We start from the raw sequence: 16,301 nt of genomic DNA, 5'->3' as shown, positions 1-16,301 counted from the left end.
TCTGTGACCCAGGGGAACTCGGATGTGTGAAAGCCTTTTAGGAAAGATTTCTCATGTTGTCTTTCTGTAGATTCAGGAATGCAAAGATTTTATTTTTTGCTCTCCTCCACCCTCTTTTTTTGTTTTTACTTTTTGAGACAGGGTCTTGCTCTGTTGCCCAGGCTAGAGTGCAGTGGCGTGATTGTAGCTCACTGTAACCTTGAACTCCTGGGCTCAAGCAATCCTCTTACCTCAGCCTTCTGAGTAACTGGGACTTCAGGCATGCACCACTATGCCCGACTAATTTATTAATCTTTTTGTAGAGGTGGGGTCTCTCTGTGTTGCCCAGACTGGTCTCAAACTCCAGGCTTCAAGTGATCCTCCTGCCTTGGCCTCACGAAGTGTTGGAATTATAGGCGTGAGCCACTGCATACATCCCACCCCGCTGTTTTTATTCCATGCTTTTAGAATGCAAAACAAAAACCAAAGTGAGCTGGTCTTTAGAATCAAATTGCATTAATTTTACCCTTTTCAAATTTGAAATCCAGTGAGTTTAAGTGGAAGATGGCTGTTGTGGCTATTATGTTAATGATAATAGTTAGCTAAGCAATTTAAAAAGACATGAGTATCTAATGTGTGTAGTTCTCAAGCCTGGCTGCCATCAGTAAGAAAAGATGGGTTGGGATAGGATGTAAGGAGAGGAAAATTACTGACAAAACCAGAAAAAACCCAGACTGTTACAAGTATTCCAAGAATGTGAAAGGCATGAAAAGAAAAAGGCTTGCTATTTACTAACATATTGATCTTAGATGTTTGCTCAAGTCAGTTTGTTCTAGTTCAATTCCTAATAATGTATTAGCCTATTTAAACATTTCCAGGCTGATGGGAAAGGAGAGAGTTGTTCTGAAATGGTTTGTTGTAGAGAGACCTCACTCGGGGATGTTACAGGAGGATAAAGTACCAGGATTAATTTGTGTTCAATACAGAGGTCTTTCTTTAAAGAATTTTAAAATGGTACAAATATATAGGCCTTTAAAAAGCATTTGGAAAGAGAAATGCATAACATAGCAGACTTTTATCTCTTGAAATGTATATTTAGCTTAGGTTTTTTTCTTTATATATTAAGAAATATTTCTGAATGAATATAAAATGGTGTTGAAATGTGTACCACGTGTTAAGATAGCATACTTGTGCTTTCTTTTAGTGTTGTGATTTGTGATAGATATTTCTTCTCTTTTTATAATGTAGTCTATGCATGGAACATTGAAAAGTATTGAAGGGCCTCCAAACTTGGGTATAAACTTGCCTTTGAGCATTAAGCCTGCAACTCAAAATTCAGCAAATCAGAACAAAGAGGACACCAAATCCATGAATGGGAAAGAGAAATTGGAAAAGAAATCTCCATCTCCTGTGAAAAAATCAATGGAAACCAAGAAAGTGGCCAGTCCCGGGTGGACGTGTTGGGAGTGTGACCGCCTGTTCATGCAGAGAGATGTGTACATATCCCACGTGAGGAAGGAGCACGGGAAGGTCAGTAAAGAATGAAAGCTGCTCTGGGTGAGTGCAAGAGAGGGCACTGGACTGGCAAGCTTCCAAGATGCGGGCTCTTGGCTTGGCTCTATCAGTAATCGGTGGTGTGACCTTAAAATTATCACTTGGTGTCTCTCTGCCTCACTTCTTTATCTGTAAAATAGACCTTTCCAAATCCTTCAGTCTTCAGTTTTCCTGGTCATTGCCTTCACATGCACTCCTTCAGACTGGTGTGCATGAATGTGGTAAGTTACCTACCACATTCATATTTATAGCTTAGGAAAGAGAAAAATAGTAAACCAAGGTTAAAGGCATTTGAATTTACCTCTATCCCTGTGCCAGCTAAGGAAGAAAGGAGCAGAGAAAGACAGTGGAAATGTTGAACATTGCCAGTAGCACTTGTATGACTTACATGATTCTTCCTTGAGTTTGGTAGTGGGAAGAGGAACCTTTAACTTCCAGTAGAAGCTCTGTAACTCAAAATCACTGAAAAATCTGAGTCACATATGTATATCCTTTCTCTTTTAAATAGTAAGTATATGTCTCCAACTGATAAGGAGTTTAAAAAATACTTATTATTAGACCTAATAACATTAGCAAAATTATTTTTCAGTATTATCTAATACTGTATAAAATACAATATTAGGCTGTATTCACATTTCCTGATTGTCTCAAAGTTGGTTTGTTATGGTCAGGATCCAAAAAGTCCGTATATTACATTTGGTTATTGTATAATTCTTTATTTTACGTAGTCCTCCTTCCATTTTATTTTTTAATGTACGGTTGATTTGTTAGAAAAATTGGATTGTTTGGCCTATATATATAGGTTGTCCCTCACTTTACTAGATTTGGGTAATTGATACTTTTTTTTTTTTTAACTTGTTGACACTAGGAACCAACATGGAATTTGCTACTTTTTTTTGAGAAAGAGTCTCACTCTGTCGTCCAGGCTGAAATGCAGTGGCATGATCTCGGCTCACTGCAACCTCTGCCTCCTGGGTTCAAGCAATTCCTGTGCGTCAGCCTCCCAAGTAGCTGGGATTACAGATGTGCACCACCACGCTCAGCTAATTTTTTAGTATTTTTGGTAAAGATGGGATTTTACCATGTTGGCCAGGCTGGTCTCAAACTCCTGGCCTCAGGCAATCCACCCACTTTGGCCTCCCAAAGTGCTGGATTACAGGTGTGAGCCACTGTGTCCAGCTGGAATTTGCTACTTTTTGACACTGTTTAACTTGTTCCCCTTTATCTTATATTCCTGGAATATTGATTAGATTTGAATTTTTTAGGTAAGCCCTTGTCAGCTGGGCATGGTGGCTCATGCCTATAATCCCAGCACATTGGGAGGCGAGGCAGGAGGACTACTTGAGCCCAGGAGTTCCAGGGTGTAGTGAACCATGATCATGCCACTGCACTCTAGCCTGGGCGATAGAACGAGAAACTAAAACTAAGAAACAACCAAAGAATATGTCATAGGTGCTGTATTCTTTTTGTATTTCATCATGAGGAACATAATACCAGCTACCAGCTTGTCTCATTTGTAGTCCTAATACTGAGATTGATTAGTGGGTTCAAATACACGATGTTTTTAAAGAAAGTCATCTGACTGCTTTAACTTAAGCCAATAGAACAAAATAGTCATCCGTAGCGAGACTATATAGAGAGTACATAGGAATTGTTTTGTAGTTAGTATACACTACATCTTTGAGAAGTTTGTTTATTAAATGTGCTAAGAACTATTCTGTAATCTCATTTATTTGTACTATTTGTTTGAGCTGCTCATGAAACTGATATGTTTTACTTTGTGATTATCCCAAATGGCCTGTGAACATGGCTGGATCACAATATTCACAAATTGCAAAAAGATGTTTTTATTGTATTTGGTCGCACTACAGTGTGTCTTGATATAAAAAGCAGTTACTTACAGAATATATTTGGCTTTAGTGGCACATTGCTTATTTAATCATTTAGTCTCAGGCTTTCCTACTAGCATTGTACAGTATTCATTGTAAATACTGGGTAGTTTTTAAGGAGCAATACTTTAATAATCTATGGTATAAATACACTGCCAGGGTGCTGTCAGAGTCTGATGTGGTGGTTCTAGGGAGTCTTCACTTGGCACCCATACCAGATTGCAGAAGAGTCAAACAGGAGCTGGCCTTCGTCATCATCCGGTAGTCCAGTCCTTTCATTTCGTGAGATTTCTGTAACTATCTTGTAACATTTCAGAACTCTTTTCCTTTTTTAAAAAACTATCTTTATCTTACATATGAGATAATGATTAGATCTAGGATATAAGAGGAGGAGATGGTTTCAAAAAAGGTTGGTGGGATGAAATGTACCACTGATTGAAAGCCTTTGCTCAGGACCTGCAGCAGAGAGCCCACTCTGAATTGGATGTGTGTGCACGCATGTGCCCTTGGTTTTGATGGAGATGTTCATCCGAATGGAAATGTCTGGCTTAGTATGATTTTAGGATTGGCTTTGAAGGAGTTGAGGCCCTGCCTTTGGAACGAGGCACATCAGATTAGATTGTAGTTTCAATCCTGTTTCCTCAGCCTCCTGAGAGAATGAAGGAGATGAGTGGGTGAGGAGAGGGGAGGAGCGTCTTCATAAGCTAGTGAAATGAATGATGTTGAGTGCGAGAGTTCCACCATGCCGAATCACACTGGAGCACCCATTTCCAAACACCCCCCTACAAGCATCTTGTGTCTATCTCCATTCATTTCTCCTTTCCTAGAAAACTTAAGTCACCCAAAATTCAAAGCCCCTGTGCTGTCTTTTCTCCGTCTTCCTTCAGACAACCAGGCGAGCACCTTGCTGTCTATATCTTTCCTTCCTATTTACCCTAGGCTTGCCACCTTATCACTGAACCCAGTTCTCTGGTGACCCCTTTGTTGTTAAGTCTGTTGGACATGTTCCTGTCTTTACCTCCACTCACCCCATAGCAGTATTTCACACAATTAGCAATTCTTTCTAAAAGCATTTTCTACCCTTACTGTGGAATACCACTCTCTCCTGGGTTCTCTCACCATTACCAGAACACCCATCAGGTTTCTGCCCTAGAAACATTAACTTTCTCTTGGGAAAATTCAACCACTCTTACAACTTTGCTTCTCGTGTACAGTATATATACAGATAGCACCCAAATCTGTGTCTCCAGTTAGTTGAAAAGTATTTCTTGAATTAATAGACCAAGAATGAGTTCTGATTTGGAAGACCTCTAACTCCCCTTAGACTTAACCTCCTCTTCTTTAAAATGGGTACATGTTTAGTGATCTTCCAGTGTCCTGTGTTGTAAGTACCTAGAGAACTATATATGAGGTGATAAGTATTCTCTAATCCTTATGGGTTTAAGATGAGATATCAATATGAAATACGCTATACACATATAAGAGATCAAAAATTGTATTCAGCTAAAGGTCTCGGGAGAGAATACATTTTTACTTCCACCAGCCCAGAAGTTATTGGAAAGATCCAAATTTATTGGATTACCCAATGAAATATTACTATGCATTATGATAAATATGTCAGTGTTCTGAACCAGTGAACTTTGAATGTATACTTGATTTTAGTATCATAATTATGACTTAAAATACATCTATATAGAAATAAAATAACTTGGGAATAACCTGAACGTATTCTGCCAACCACAGTACAGTCATTACCTTAGTGTTACTGCTTCTAGTATGATTATTATTTTGATAAGATTTGGAGTAAATATTTCAGGTTAGGAGTAAATTTAACTGGCATAAGTTAAAAATTTATGTCAAAACATTATAATTCACTGCTACTTATTTTAGATGGCCATTTTGGTTTCATTAATTGTTTTTGACCTTTCTTCCCCTTCTCAGTTCCCATCCAGAAGAACTTTACTAAAAATAAATATTCTGTATACAGTTCCATTTATTAAGTAAAGATATTCAGTAGCTTTGTTTTTAGGATTCAGAACTGGCCAGGCATGGTGGCTCACGTCTGTAATCCCAGCACTTTGGGAGGCCAATGCAGGTGGATCACTTGAGGTCAGGAGTTTGAGACCAGCCTGGCCAACGTGACGAAACCCCATCTCTACTAAAAGTACAAAAATGAGCTGGGCATGGTGGCAGGCGCCTTGTAATCCCAGCTACTTGGGAGGCTGAGGCACGAGAATTGCTTAAACCCAGGAGGCGGAGGTTGTAGTGAGCCAAGATTGTGCCACTGCATTACAGTCTAGGCAACAGAGCGAGACAATGTGTCAAAAACAAAAAAAAAAAAAAAAAAAAAAAAAAAAAAAACCTAATTCTGGCTCTGCTAGTTATTCAGTAGCTTTTCTGTGTCTCTGATGCTCTTTTTAAAAAATGAATTGTCAGTATCCACTTGCAGTGGTTTTTAACTTTTTTCCAGTTATTCGTCGTAATCTGATATCATCAAATACTTTAAAAAAATATTGACAGATATTCAGTACATATTTATTAAAGGCGTAATCATCTTAAAACCTACAATTTGCTGAATTACTGCTTTAGCTATTTAAAAAAGAAAAACAGTTAAAGCAGCAGCATTTTAAGAAGTTCTTGTTACAAATTCTGTATACAGAAAGCAGTAAAAAAACTGACCAATTTCTCTTTTTAAAGTTTTTTCTCAAATGCTTATGTATTGTCTAATTTTTATTGGCTTTCTAAACTTGGTATTATTGTTTTGTTATGGCCGAATTTTAGCTGTCCTTGTAAATGGTAAAGTCTTTGAGGGCAAGTTGTATGTCCATTTTATTATTACAGTCTTCTATGGTTTACAGCATTGTGCCTTGCAGAGTATCTCTGGAGTCACTGATTGAAGCAGTTCTCTTTGGATTGTTACTTGCACATATGGGAAGGGGCTTTGTGTTAGTCACAGACACACACAAGTTGCAGTCTAGGTTCAGGTACCTAACTAGCTTTCTAACCACAGAATCCCACCACCTTTGTAGTCTCTATATTCTCAACTATAAAATCAGGAGGACGGGCGTGTCAGTGTCACATTAACCTGATGATCTCATCCCAGCCTTGAGCCTTTCCTCAGATCCATGTACAAATGCACAGAGTTTTACATACAATTTTAGGCAGGTGATGGATCTCTTGCTCTTCTTTTTTGTTGTTCTAGAAGGCCTTTTAGGAACCAAACTAAGATCCTTTGAATGAGATAATATCTGAGGTCATTCTTAGAGATCAAACATTCTGTAATTATGTGAGCCAGTATTAAAATTAAAAAGAAGTTACATGTTATATATACCTGTTCAAATCTAGAAAATTACGACACAATCTGTGATAATTGTAATCATTCTCTCATTTGCTTTTTTGTTTTGTTTTGTTTTTGTTTTTGTTTTTGTTTTTTGACAAGGTCTCACTCTGTCGCCCAAGCTAAAGTGCAGTAGGGTGATCTTGGCTCACTGCAACCCCCGCTTCCCAAGCTTAAGCAGTCCTCCCGAGTAGCTGGGACTACAGGTGTGCGCCACCACACCCAGCTAATTTTTGTGTTTTTAGTAGAGACAGTGTTTCACTGTGTCACCCAGTTGAACTCCTGGGCTCAAGTGACCTGTCTACCTCGGCCTCCCAAAGTGCTGGGATTATAGGCATGAGCCAGTGCACCCGGCCTCAAGATTCTTCATGATGTAGATAGATGTGGTCCAGTCCTGTGTCTGTAACTTGGGAAGAGCCTGGGAGACTTGGGTGTATATTCTGGCACCACAACTACCAGTGTGACTTTGTGAAAAAATAATTAACAACCACCATCTTCCAGCATCAGCTTCAGTTTGCATAGGTCTAAAATGGAAATATTTACCACCTAAGAGTCTTTCGAAATTAAATAAAATGAGAGCATGTAGCACAGTACGTAATAGATATTTTCTATACTGTATTTCCTCTCTGAACACTATAGATTTTTTTAAAATTAAATTTTGCTAGAAAGAAGCTCACCAAAATGGAAGGTTCTTCATACAGAGACGTTATACATTTACCACTTCTAAGTAGATTTTTCTTTTTTTTTTTTTTTCTTTTTTTGAGACAGGGTCTCACTCTGTCACCCACACTGGAGTGCAGTGTCACGATCTTGGCTCACTGCAACCTCCACCTCCCAGGTTCAAGCGATTCTCCTGCCTCAGCCTCCTAAGTAGCTGGGATTACAGGTGTGTGCCACCACGCCCAGCTAATTTTTGAATCTTTAGTAGAGACAGGGTTTCACCCTGTTGGCCAGGCTGGTCTTGAACTCCTGACCTCAAGTGGGATTACAGGCATGAGTCACTGCGCCCGGCCTGCTTGACTAATTTAAAAAAATTTTTTGGTAGAGATGCCTTCTGATGCCCAGGCTGGTCTTGAACTCCTGAGCTCAAGTAATCCTCTCATCTTGGCCTCCCAAAGTGTTGGGATTACAGGTGTGAGCCATTGTACTGGGCCACTTTTCCATCTTTACATGGGGTGAAAGGAGATTGCAAATATATGCACGTCATGGAGAATGAGCTGTGGCCAGATACCCTGGTTGTGTGAAAGGAGAAGGTTGGGCAGATTTGGAAGATTTCAGATAAAGTCTGTCTGACCTTACTGAGCACAGCCATTTCAGAGAACAGATGGTGAAGTAGCTGGTTCCTGCCTGAGCACTGGGGAAAAGAACTAGGCGAAGACTAAGAACATGTGATTGCAGATCAATCTCCTTTTCTTTACAGAGGGACCGGTTGGTAGGTAGAATAACCCTCTAGACAGAAACTGGGTTTCAGCAAAACTGTTGACAGATTCTGTCTGTTTTGATACTGTTCTGTACAGTGTAGTGCGGGAGGGCCTGGGTGAAATATTGCATGGATAGCTGACTCATGGCTCATTGCCTTGTTGGAGAGAAAGCTTCCATCTTGGATCAGATTTTCCTCAGTCTTTCTATCAATGACTTAATTATAGGAAGAGAAGCTAGGAGGGATTTTGCAAGGCAGGTCTTAAATGCAGAGCTTTTCACTTAAAAAAATAAAAGTACACAGATATTATGTGAGGTAGGTAAGGCTTAGCTAAGAAGTTCTGTGAAAAAGTATTCTGTCTTTATTTGACTATCTTGCTACAACCCATCCTTCTTTGTGGCTGCTGAGGTAGCATTCATACCAAGGAAAGCTAACACCCTTCCTTTGAGTTGGCACCGTAATCTAGCTAGCGGTTCCCAAAATTGGAGTGTGCATCAGAATTAACTGGAAGGCTTGTTCAGCTAGTTGCCTGCCTCCACCCCACAGCTTCTGATTCAGCAGGTCTGGGATGGAACCCGATCATTTGCATTTCTGACAAGCCCTGGCTGATGCTGATGCTGCTCATCTTGGGACCATGCTTTGCGAACTACTGGCTTAGTCTGTGTGGCAGTACAATCCCCCAAAGCCCATTGATTTATCCAATAAAAGTTCATTTCTTGCACATACAGAGTTTGCTATGCAGAGTTTGCATTTCTCCGGGGCAGTCATCCCTTCCGCTGGTAACTCAGTGATCAAGGCTGTTTCTTTCAGCCCCCTTGTCTCAACGTAGGTGTCACTGAAAAAAAGACTGGCGAGTCCTGCCTGGTCTTTACACGCTCGTTATTCTGGATGTGATGCACAACACAAGTCATTGGCCAGAATGAATTATGTGAGCAGCCCAAAATATATTCCCCCATGTACCGCAAAGGGGAGGGAATGACAAGTAGTATTTGTCACCTGCAGTAAGGTGGCCACAGTGAATCTAAATGGGGGGAAAGGTTCCATTGCACCGATTTAAGATGGATGCTGACAACTAGCAGAGGAGGGTAAGCAGAATGCTGAGTCTAGAAACAGTGGCAGGAGGAAGAGGGAAGTTGGGGTTAAAGGGAGCTTTGATAGCTGTCTTCAGATAGATGTCCTCTGTGTGAGGACCAGCATGTGATAATTCCAGACCGGCTGGGGCCATGCGTGAGTGAAATGTCTGCCTATCTGTTGCTGGAACTATTCAGGTAGTGGCCAAATGCTCATCTGTAAAATAATGGAATAGAATGGATTCTAGGGTCGGCTGGGCACGGTGGGTCCTGCCTGTAATCCCAGCACTTTTGGGAGTCCGAGGTGGGTATATCATTTGAGGTCAGGAGTTTGAGACCAGCCTGGCCAATATGGTGAAACCCCGCCTCTACCAAAAATACAAAAATTAGCTGGGCATGGTGGCGGGCATCTATAGTCCCAGCTACTCGGGAGGCTGAGGCAGGAGACTTGTTTAAATCCGGGAGGTGTAGGTTGTGGTGAGCCGAGATTGCGCCACTGCACTCCAGCCTGGATGACAGAGCGAGACTCTATCTAAAAAAAAAAAAAAAAAAAAAAAAATGGATTCTAGGGCCAATGTGACCTTTCTCCTTGGACACTGGAATGAAAGTAAACTACCAGTGGTAATCTATGTAGTAGCCATTGCTAGTGTGAGGTAGATATTTTAAACCAGTCACAGTCTAAAAGTCATTCCATGGACTAACCAAGTTTCTGTAGAAAGCATTTGGTTTCACAGTTAATCTAATTTGTGGATCGAAACAGAAGTCCTTGTCAGCAGGAAGGCTGCAGGGAGAGCAGTGAGTCTGACTCGGTGGCTGCACACAGGAATCACCCAGAGAGCCTATGGCCCAGCACACTTGTGCTCCCCAGACCAGCTAATTGGCATCGCTAGGGATGGGACCTGGCCCTGGCATTCTTTTTTTTTTTTTTTTTGGAGATGGAGTCTTGCTCTGTCGCCCAGGCTGGAGTACAGTGGCGCGATCTCGGCTTACTGCAAGCTCCCACTCTGGGTTGAAGTGATTCTCCTGCCTCAGCCTCCCGAGTAGCTGGGACTACAGGTGCCCGCCACCACGCCCGGCTAATTTTTTGTATTTTTAGTAGAGACTGGCTTTCACCGTGTTAGCCAGGATGGTCTCAATCTCCTGACCTCGTGATCCGCCCGCCTCGGCCTCCCAAAGTGTTGGGATTACAGGCGTGAGCCACCGTACCCAGCCAGCCCTGGCATTCTTAAAGCTTCCAGGTGATTCCAGTGTTGCGGCAGGGCCGGGAACACTCATACCACCTGGGATCTGCTGTGCACCTGCCCTTGCTGCTGATGCTCATTGCTGTGGCCCTCACTGTGTGACTTCTGCAGCACCAACACACCTTTGTTGAATTTATGTTTTGGGGAAGGTTGATCTCAAGTGTATTTGTTTAAAGACTCCACCCAGCGTTCACTCTTGGTTTAAAGACTCCACCCAACGTTCACTCTTGGTGGTGAAGGCAGGGGACATAACTCTCTGGGTGTTGGATTTACAGCATTAGTAAGTCTGTTCAATATAATTTAAAGCCTGATTATAAATGATTTTAGGATGTCTTAATGTTTCTGTTCCTAAAGCCTTTAAAAAAAAGTCCATAGATTTCATCTGCATTTTCCATATAGGGTGCAAGGGATTTGGATACTTGCTATTTTGTAGCCTTTCCCATTCTGAATTTCACTTTCAGTTCACTCAGAGATGTAGGTGAAAGACAGCAGTGGCAGTGAAGGAAAGTGGGAGAATGAAAGGATCAGAGTGTGGCGAGATGACCACAGCCACTGAGGCAGGTGTGCTGTTGTTACTTTTGAAAAGAATGGCAAGGCAATCAGCTTGCATTTCCTAGTTTGGGACCACCATGCTTAGAGTCAGATTCACTGTGGAGCTTTGCAGAGACTGTCACTTGCACAGTATTTAAAAGAAAAAAAGTGTGTGTGTGTGTGTGTGTGTGTGTATGTATATATATATAAATTTTTTCAGTGCCCACCTGGCCGGGTGCAGTGGCTCACACCTGTAATCCTAACACTTTCAGAGGCTGAGGCAGGAGGATCGCTAGAGCCCAGAGCTTGAGGCTGCAGTGAGCCGCAGTCCTGTCACTGCACTCCAGTGTGGGCAACAGAGTGAGACGCTGTCTCAAAAAAAAAAAAAGAAATTTAAAAAGTGCTCACCCACACAACCTGGAACCTAGCCATGTGTATGAAATGTGTGGTAGGGCATAATTTTCCCCCTTAATCTCCCTGAAACTTGTTTAGAGAACTTTGTGAAATAAAACATTACATCTCCATGTTGTTCCTGTCTTCGTGCTGTACTGTGGTGATGGCCATTAGTTAAGGGGATAAAAATACTGAAATACTGTCTAGTTTGCATAGTTCATTGCCAGATGGTTTCATTTTCATTCTTTTACTGTTAGAGTTCATCCTGTTGTCATTAGGCATGCCTTACTACAAAGTCTCTTATTTAATCTAAATGTAGGGAGATAATAGATTTTTATCCTTCTAAAACTCATCTTTTAGCTATGGCGACTTTGACTTCCTGCCAAAATCCTGTTACCCTAGCAACAGGTAAACATTTTTTTAAAAAACCAGTTTCTCCTATGTTTTTTGGCTTAGAACTTATTTGTGATCTCAAGGTTTTAGGAGAAATATCTTTAAATCAGTCACATGTTCTCTTCTATCTCTGGTTGACTGTTACAGAATGATGGCTTCTCACTTGATTCTGCATTTGTGTCAGATGTGATTAAAAGGCACATTAAGAGTTTGTATATTCATGCTAGAAATGTATATCACTGCTGACTTTATGAAACTTATTTTTCATTAGTTTTGGCCACTGGAATTGATATTTTGTTAGTGTGTGTGTGTGTGTGTATGTGTGTATATATACACACACATTTTTTTTTTTTTTTTTTTTTTAAGATGGAGTCTCGCTCTGTCGCCCAGGCTGGAGTGCAGTGGCGTGATCATAGCTTAATGCAACCTCACATTCTTGGTCACGAGCAATCTGCTGACCTCAGCCTCCTGAGTAGCAGGGACTACAGATGACCACCACTATGCCTGGCTAATTTTTATTGATTTTCATTTTTCTGTAGGGAGTTGGGGGCAGAGGGAGTTGTCTCTCTTTGTTGCCCAGGCTTGTCTCTAAACTCCTGGCCTCAAGTCATCCTCCAGCCTCGGCCTCCCAAAGTGCCAGGATTACAGATGTGAGCCATCACACCTGGCCTATAATTTTATTATATTCTAAATATTTTTACTTTATATATTTCTTATATATAATTATATATTTCTATACTATATATCTTATATATAATATATATTTCTTATACTATATAAATCTATAATTTTTTAATACTAATTTTATTTTTATTATAATTTATATTTTATTAGTTTATTTGATATTTTATTAGTATGGTTTACTATATGTAGTTTTCTGAAGTCCTCCACTTGATTTAATAAAAACTTTTTTTAATGTAAGGCTATAAATGTGTTGTAAAAAGGATGTTGAATATTTTTGGTTCAGAGCATATTAAAATACATATTGAACTATTGGTGATTTTGGTAGCTTGTGGCTAAATTGGAAGGTGTGGTGTTAAGGATACTGGGGCTAACACTGAGGGCGGTTCAGAGTATATTAAAATACATATTGAACTATTGGTGATTTTGGTAGCTTGTGGCTAAATTGGAAGGTGTGGTGTTAAGGATACTGGGGCTAACACTGTCTGAGGGCGGTTCAGAGTATATTAAAATACATATTGAACTATTGGTGATTTTGGTAGCTTGTGGCTAAATTGGAAGGTGTGGTGTTAAGGATACTGGGGCTAACACTGTCTGAGGGCTTACCCTACTTACTATCTCATTGCAGCAGGCTCCTGAGGGGAGGCAGTTACGAATCCCACTTTTAGGTGAGGAAATGAAGCCTGAGAAAGGTTCAGTAACTTACCCCGGGGTTTTGCAGCCTGCCAGAGGCAGGTTTCTAGCCCAGACTCTGCAGTTTGCACAAAACGAAAGCTGACATTTCAAAAGCTGCTTAATTTTAGTCTCCTTGAATCTTTCAGTATAGATGTGGGACAGTTAGCAGATATGTCTTTCCATCCAGTTTTTACTTCTGCTTTTGATTGGTCATTTTCATTTCATTTAGGTGTTCAATCTTGGTTAAAGTTGGTTATGCCATGGTTAACTGGACATGTGTGTGTAGTTTTGGAAGACTGAGTGTCGTGGTTTTACATTCCTTAGCTGGGGCCTGATGCTTTACTGGAATTACTTGCAGTTGCTGTTAACAGCACCATGGTGTTGTTAATTAATTGGGCAAATCTTCCTACAGAATTATGAAATGTTTTAGAGTGGCTTGAATTTAGCAGTTGCCTGGGAGGTATCTGGGGGCTGCATGGATTGTAGCAGGGCCTGAGCCTTATGGGGGACAGAGCCTCTTCCTGCAGAGTCTCAGAAATCTGGAGAAATGCTCAAGAGAGAGGCCCCTTTTTGACTCCAGGAGTTATCTTAAAGCAGAGGCTCTCGAGGGAGAGAGCACAATTAGAATCAGGGTTTTTTTGAGTCTGGTTGTAGGGGTTTGGGATGTGGAGAAGTGGGTAGGACCTGGGTAGGAGTGAAGTCTATTTTTAAATTTCTCTAGATAATTGTGTTACCTTCACACTTACATACATTCCCTCCTACTCTCCTACCCTCTCTCTTCTCCTTGAGAACTTCTGCTGTAAAGAGATTAAGCTGAGAGATAAGCTATTTAGGGGATTTTGCTCTTAATGCTGGAGAGTTTATAAAAGCTGCCTAACAGGAAGATGAGATTGGAGAATAATTTCAGTTTAGGAGTTATATATTTTTAAGAATAGCTAGAAAAACCATGAGTTTTTACTTTGGGAATTATCTTTCATTTAAAATGTTTATCTTAAAATTACTTGCCTTGGTGTTTATAATTTTCTAAATTATATTTTATAACTATTATGTGTTTTAGCAAACCTGTTTATTTTTGGATCATGAACAAGAATCTGGAAAGCCCCAAGCTTGCCCCAGTACCAGGCAATTTTCACTGAACTGAAACAAAGTGAAAGATACAAAGAAGGAACCATAAGGTTTGCCCTCTAAATTGAAAGAAAATGAAATGACAAGCGACCAGATTCCATTTCTAAAATTTACTGATTATTTTTCCATTAGGGACAGAAAAATAAATCCTTTCAAGAAAGACTAACACGTTATTTTGAAAATGTGACACAAATAAGACTGTAAAATATTAGTCCACATCTTATGTATAGCCAGAAAAGGCGTTTTTTTGTTGTTGTTGTTGTTGTTTGTTTGTTTGTTTTTTTCAGGTTCTTAGGAAGATATGCTCTTTAGTGTGACATGTTGGTGCTTGGTCAGATGTCTGTCTGTTGGAGGCATTTTTCTGTAAACTCACCCGAGGTTGCTATAAACAAGTTTGAAGGGCTATAAATGTGTATTTATGTATGTCCTGTTATGTGGTCTAAGGAAAAAGCTGTGGCTTTATTAACTCTTGTTATTGTTACGGTGTGCATGTTTTCTCATGACACTGCATGAGAGTATATTAATGTACATCCCACTGGATATTAAGTATAAAAACCCCACATCGAAGGATGTGCAATGAAATTATTAAAGTAATAGTAAGGCAAAGGTGTTGAGTCCAGTAACCAGGTCAGTGGGCTTCTTTCTGAAAGTCTGCTAGGATTTAGGGGCTGGTAGGCCTAGAGTTGGAATAGCTGGTGGTCCCAGTGGAGGGTCCCCAACAGAACCAATCCCCCTATCATTAGAACCGATTGCCAGATAACAAAGCTTTCCCCGATAGACCCTACACAGCTGCCAGAGCATCTCTTGGAAATGCGACTGTCATAGGCAGCCCTGGAGCCCTCCATGATCTTACCCTGCCTCCTTTTCCACCTCTCCTCCCCCTGGACCCTTGCCTGTTCTTGTTCCAGCAATACAGAGCTGCTTGCAGTTTCCTGACATGTGCCACATTCTTCCTTGTCTTTGTTACTTTCTGTTCCTTTTGCCTGGACATACCTTTCCTTGGTGCATTGCCTGCCTGTGAGCTAGTTGTTGCCAGTAGGTCTCTCCATCCCCACTCTACACCCCCGTGCACCCTTCTGTGCACCTGTGGTCGCCTCCACCATACTTTTTTTTTCTGCCGTTGTTCAACAGATTATAATCTTCTCAAGGGCATGGAGAGCCTGGCAAGTTAGAGTCAGAGCTCAGTAAATACTGTGGAAGGAATTAATCGAAACGCACGGCATTCGGTCTCCCACGGCCTGCTGGGTTGCTGAGGCTGCTTCAGACCTCAGTTTGGCTGAGGACTGGCTGTGGCTACTTACTCTCACCACTTTTTATTACTATAGATTTGCCCCTTCTACCTTGTCGCATGGCAGTTGCAAGCCTTTGGCCAGAATTGCCGGCCGAAAGGGAGTGGTTCAGTGCAGGCTCATTAAACGTGTTAGAAAAAATCATTTACAGCACTTGAGCTGTGGATACCAAGCTGTATCTTTGCACATGAAGTACAGCACATATGGTACTCGTCTCTGAAAAGTCAGTACCCTACAAGGCATGCAGGCAATAACGGGTTAGAACATGGTGCTTAAGAACACCACAGTGACTAAGATGTTTACAGACACTTCAGACATTTGTAGTTCATTGCCTACCAGGGCTGCTGTTATTTTGGAGGCCAAGGAAGATATTTCCTTCCCTGGCTTTTCCTGTTTATCTCTAAGGGGCCCAGAAGGTAGAGGCTCCCTTGACACTGGGCTGGTACTGTTGCTGAGACAGGAAAAATAGGAGACTTGTTGCCTGTCTCTGTCTGCTTTGGGAGAATATACCAGGACTTCCTGGCCAAAAATATTTCAGATTAAAAACATTCCCATAGCCAGAGACTAAGCTCCCTCACTGTCACAAACAAGCACTTTTCCTTCCACATAGCCAGAGACTAAGCTCCCTCACTGTCACAAACAAGCACTTTTCCTTCCAGCTCGGCTTCCAGTGCCCATGGCTGCAGCGAGTGTAGCTCATCGCCCCTCTCTTCCTTTTGGCTTG

The 16,301-nt window shown here is 41.1% G+C and overlaps 1 protein-coding gene across 17 annotated transcripts in view; it reads left to right on the top strand.

Moving 5' to 3' along the window:
* Positions 1–16,301, top strand: part of ZNF532 (zinc finger protein 532) — a 123,662-nt gene that overhangs the window by 89,840 nt on the left and 17,521 nt on the right. For all 17 annotated transcript variants that reach the window (XM_032152148.2, XM_032152142.2, XM_032152152.2 and 14 more), the window contains one exon: positions 1,228–1,509. In XM_032152148.2, the coding sequence (XP_032008039.1) occupies positions 1,228–1,509 (282 nt within the window). The remainder of the gene's footprint in view (positions 1–1,227; positions 1,510–16,301) is intronic.

Source organism: Hylobates moloch, unplaced genomic scaffold (genome assembly GCF_009828535.3).
Source record: "Hylobates moloch isolate HMO894 unplaced genomic scaffold, HMol_V3 SCAFFOLD_5, whole genome shotgun sequence".
NCBI lineage: Eukaryota > Metazoa > Chordata > Mammalia > Primates > Hylobatidae > Hylobates > Hylobates moloch.
Note: the sequence above shows the minus strand (reverse complement) of the source record. Positions and strands in the feature narration are given on the sequence as shown.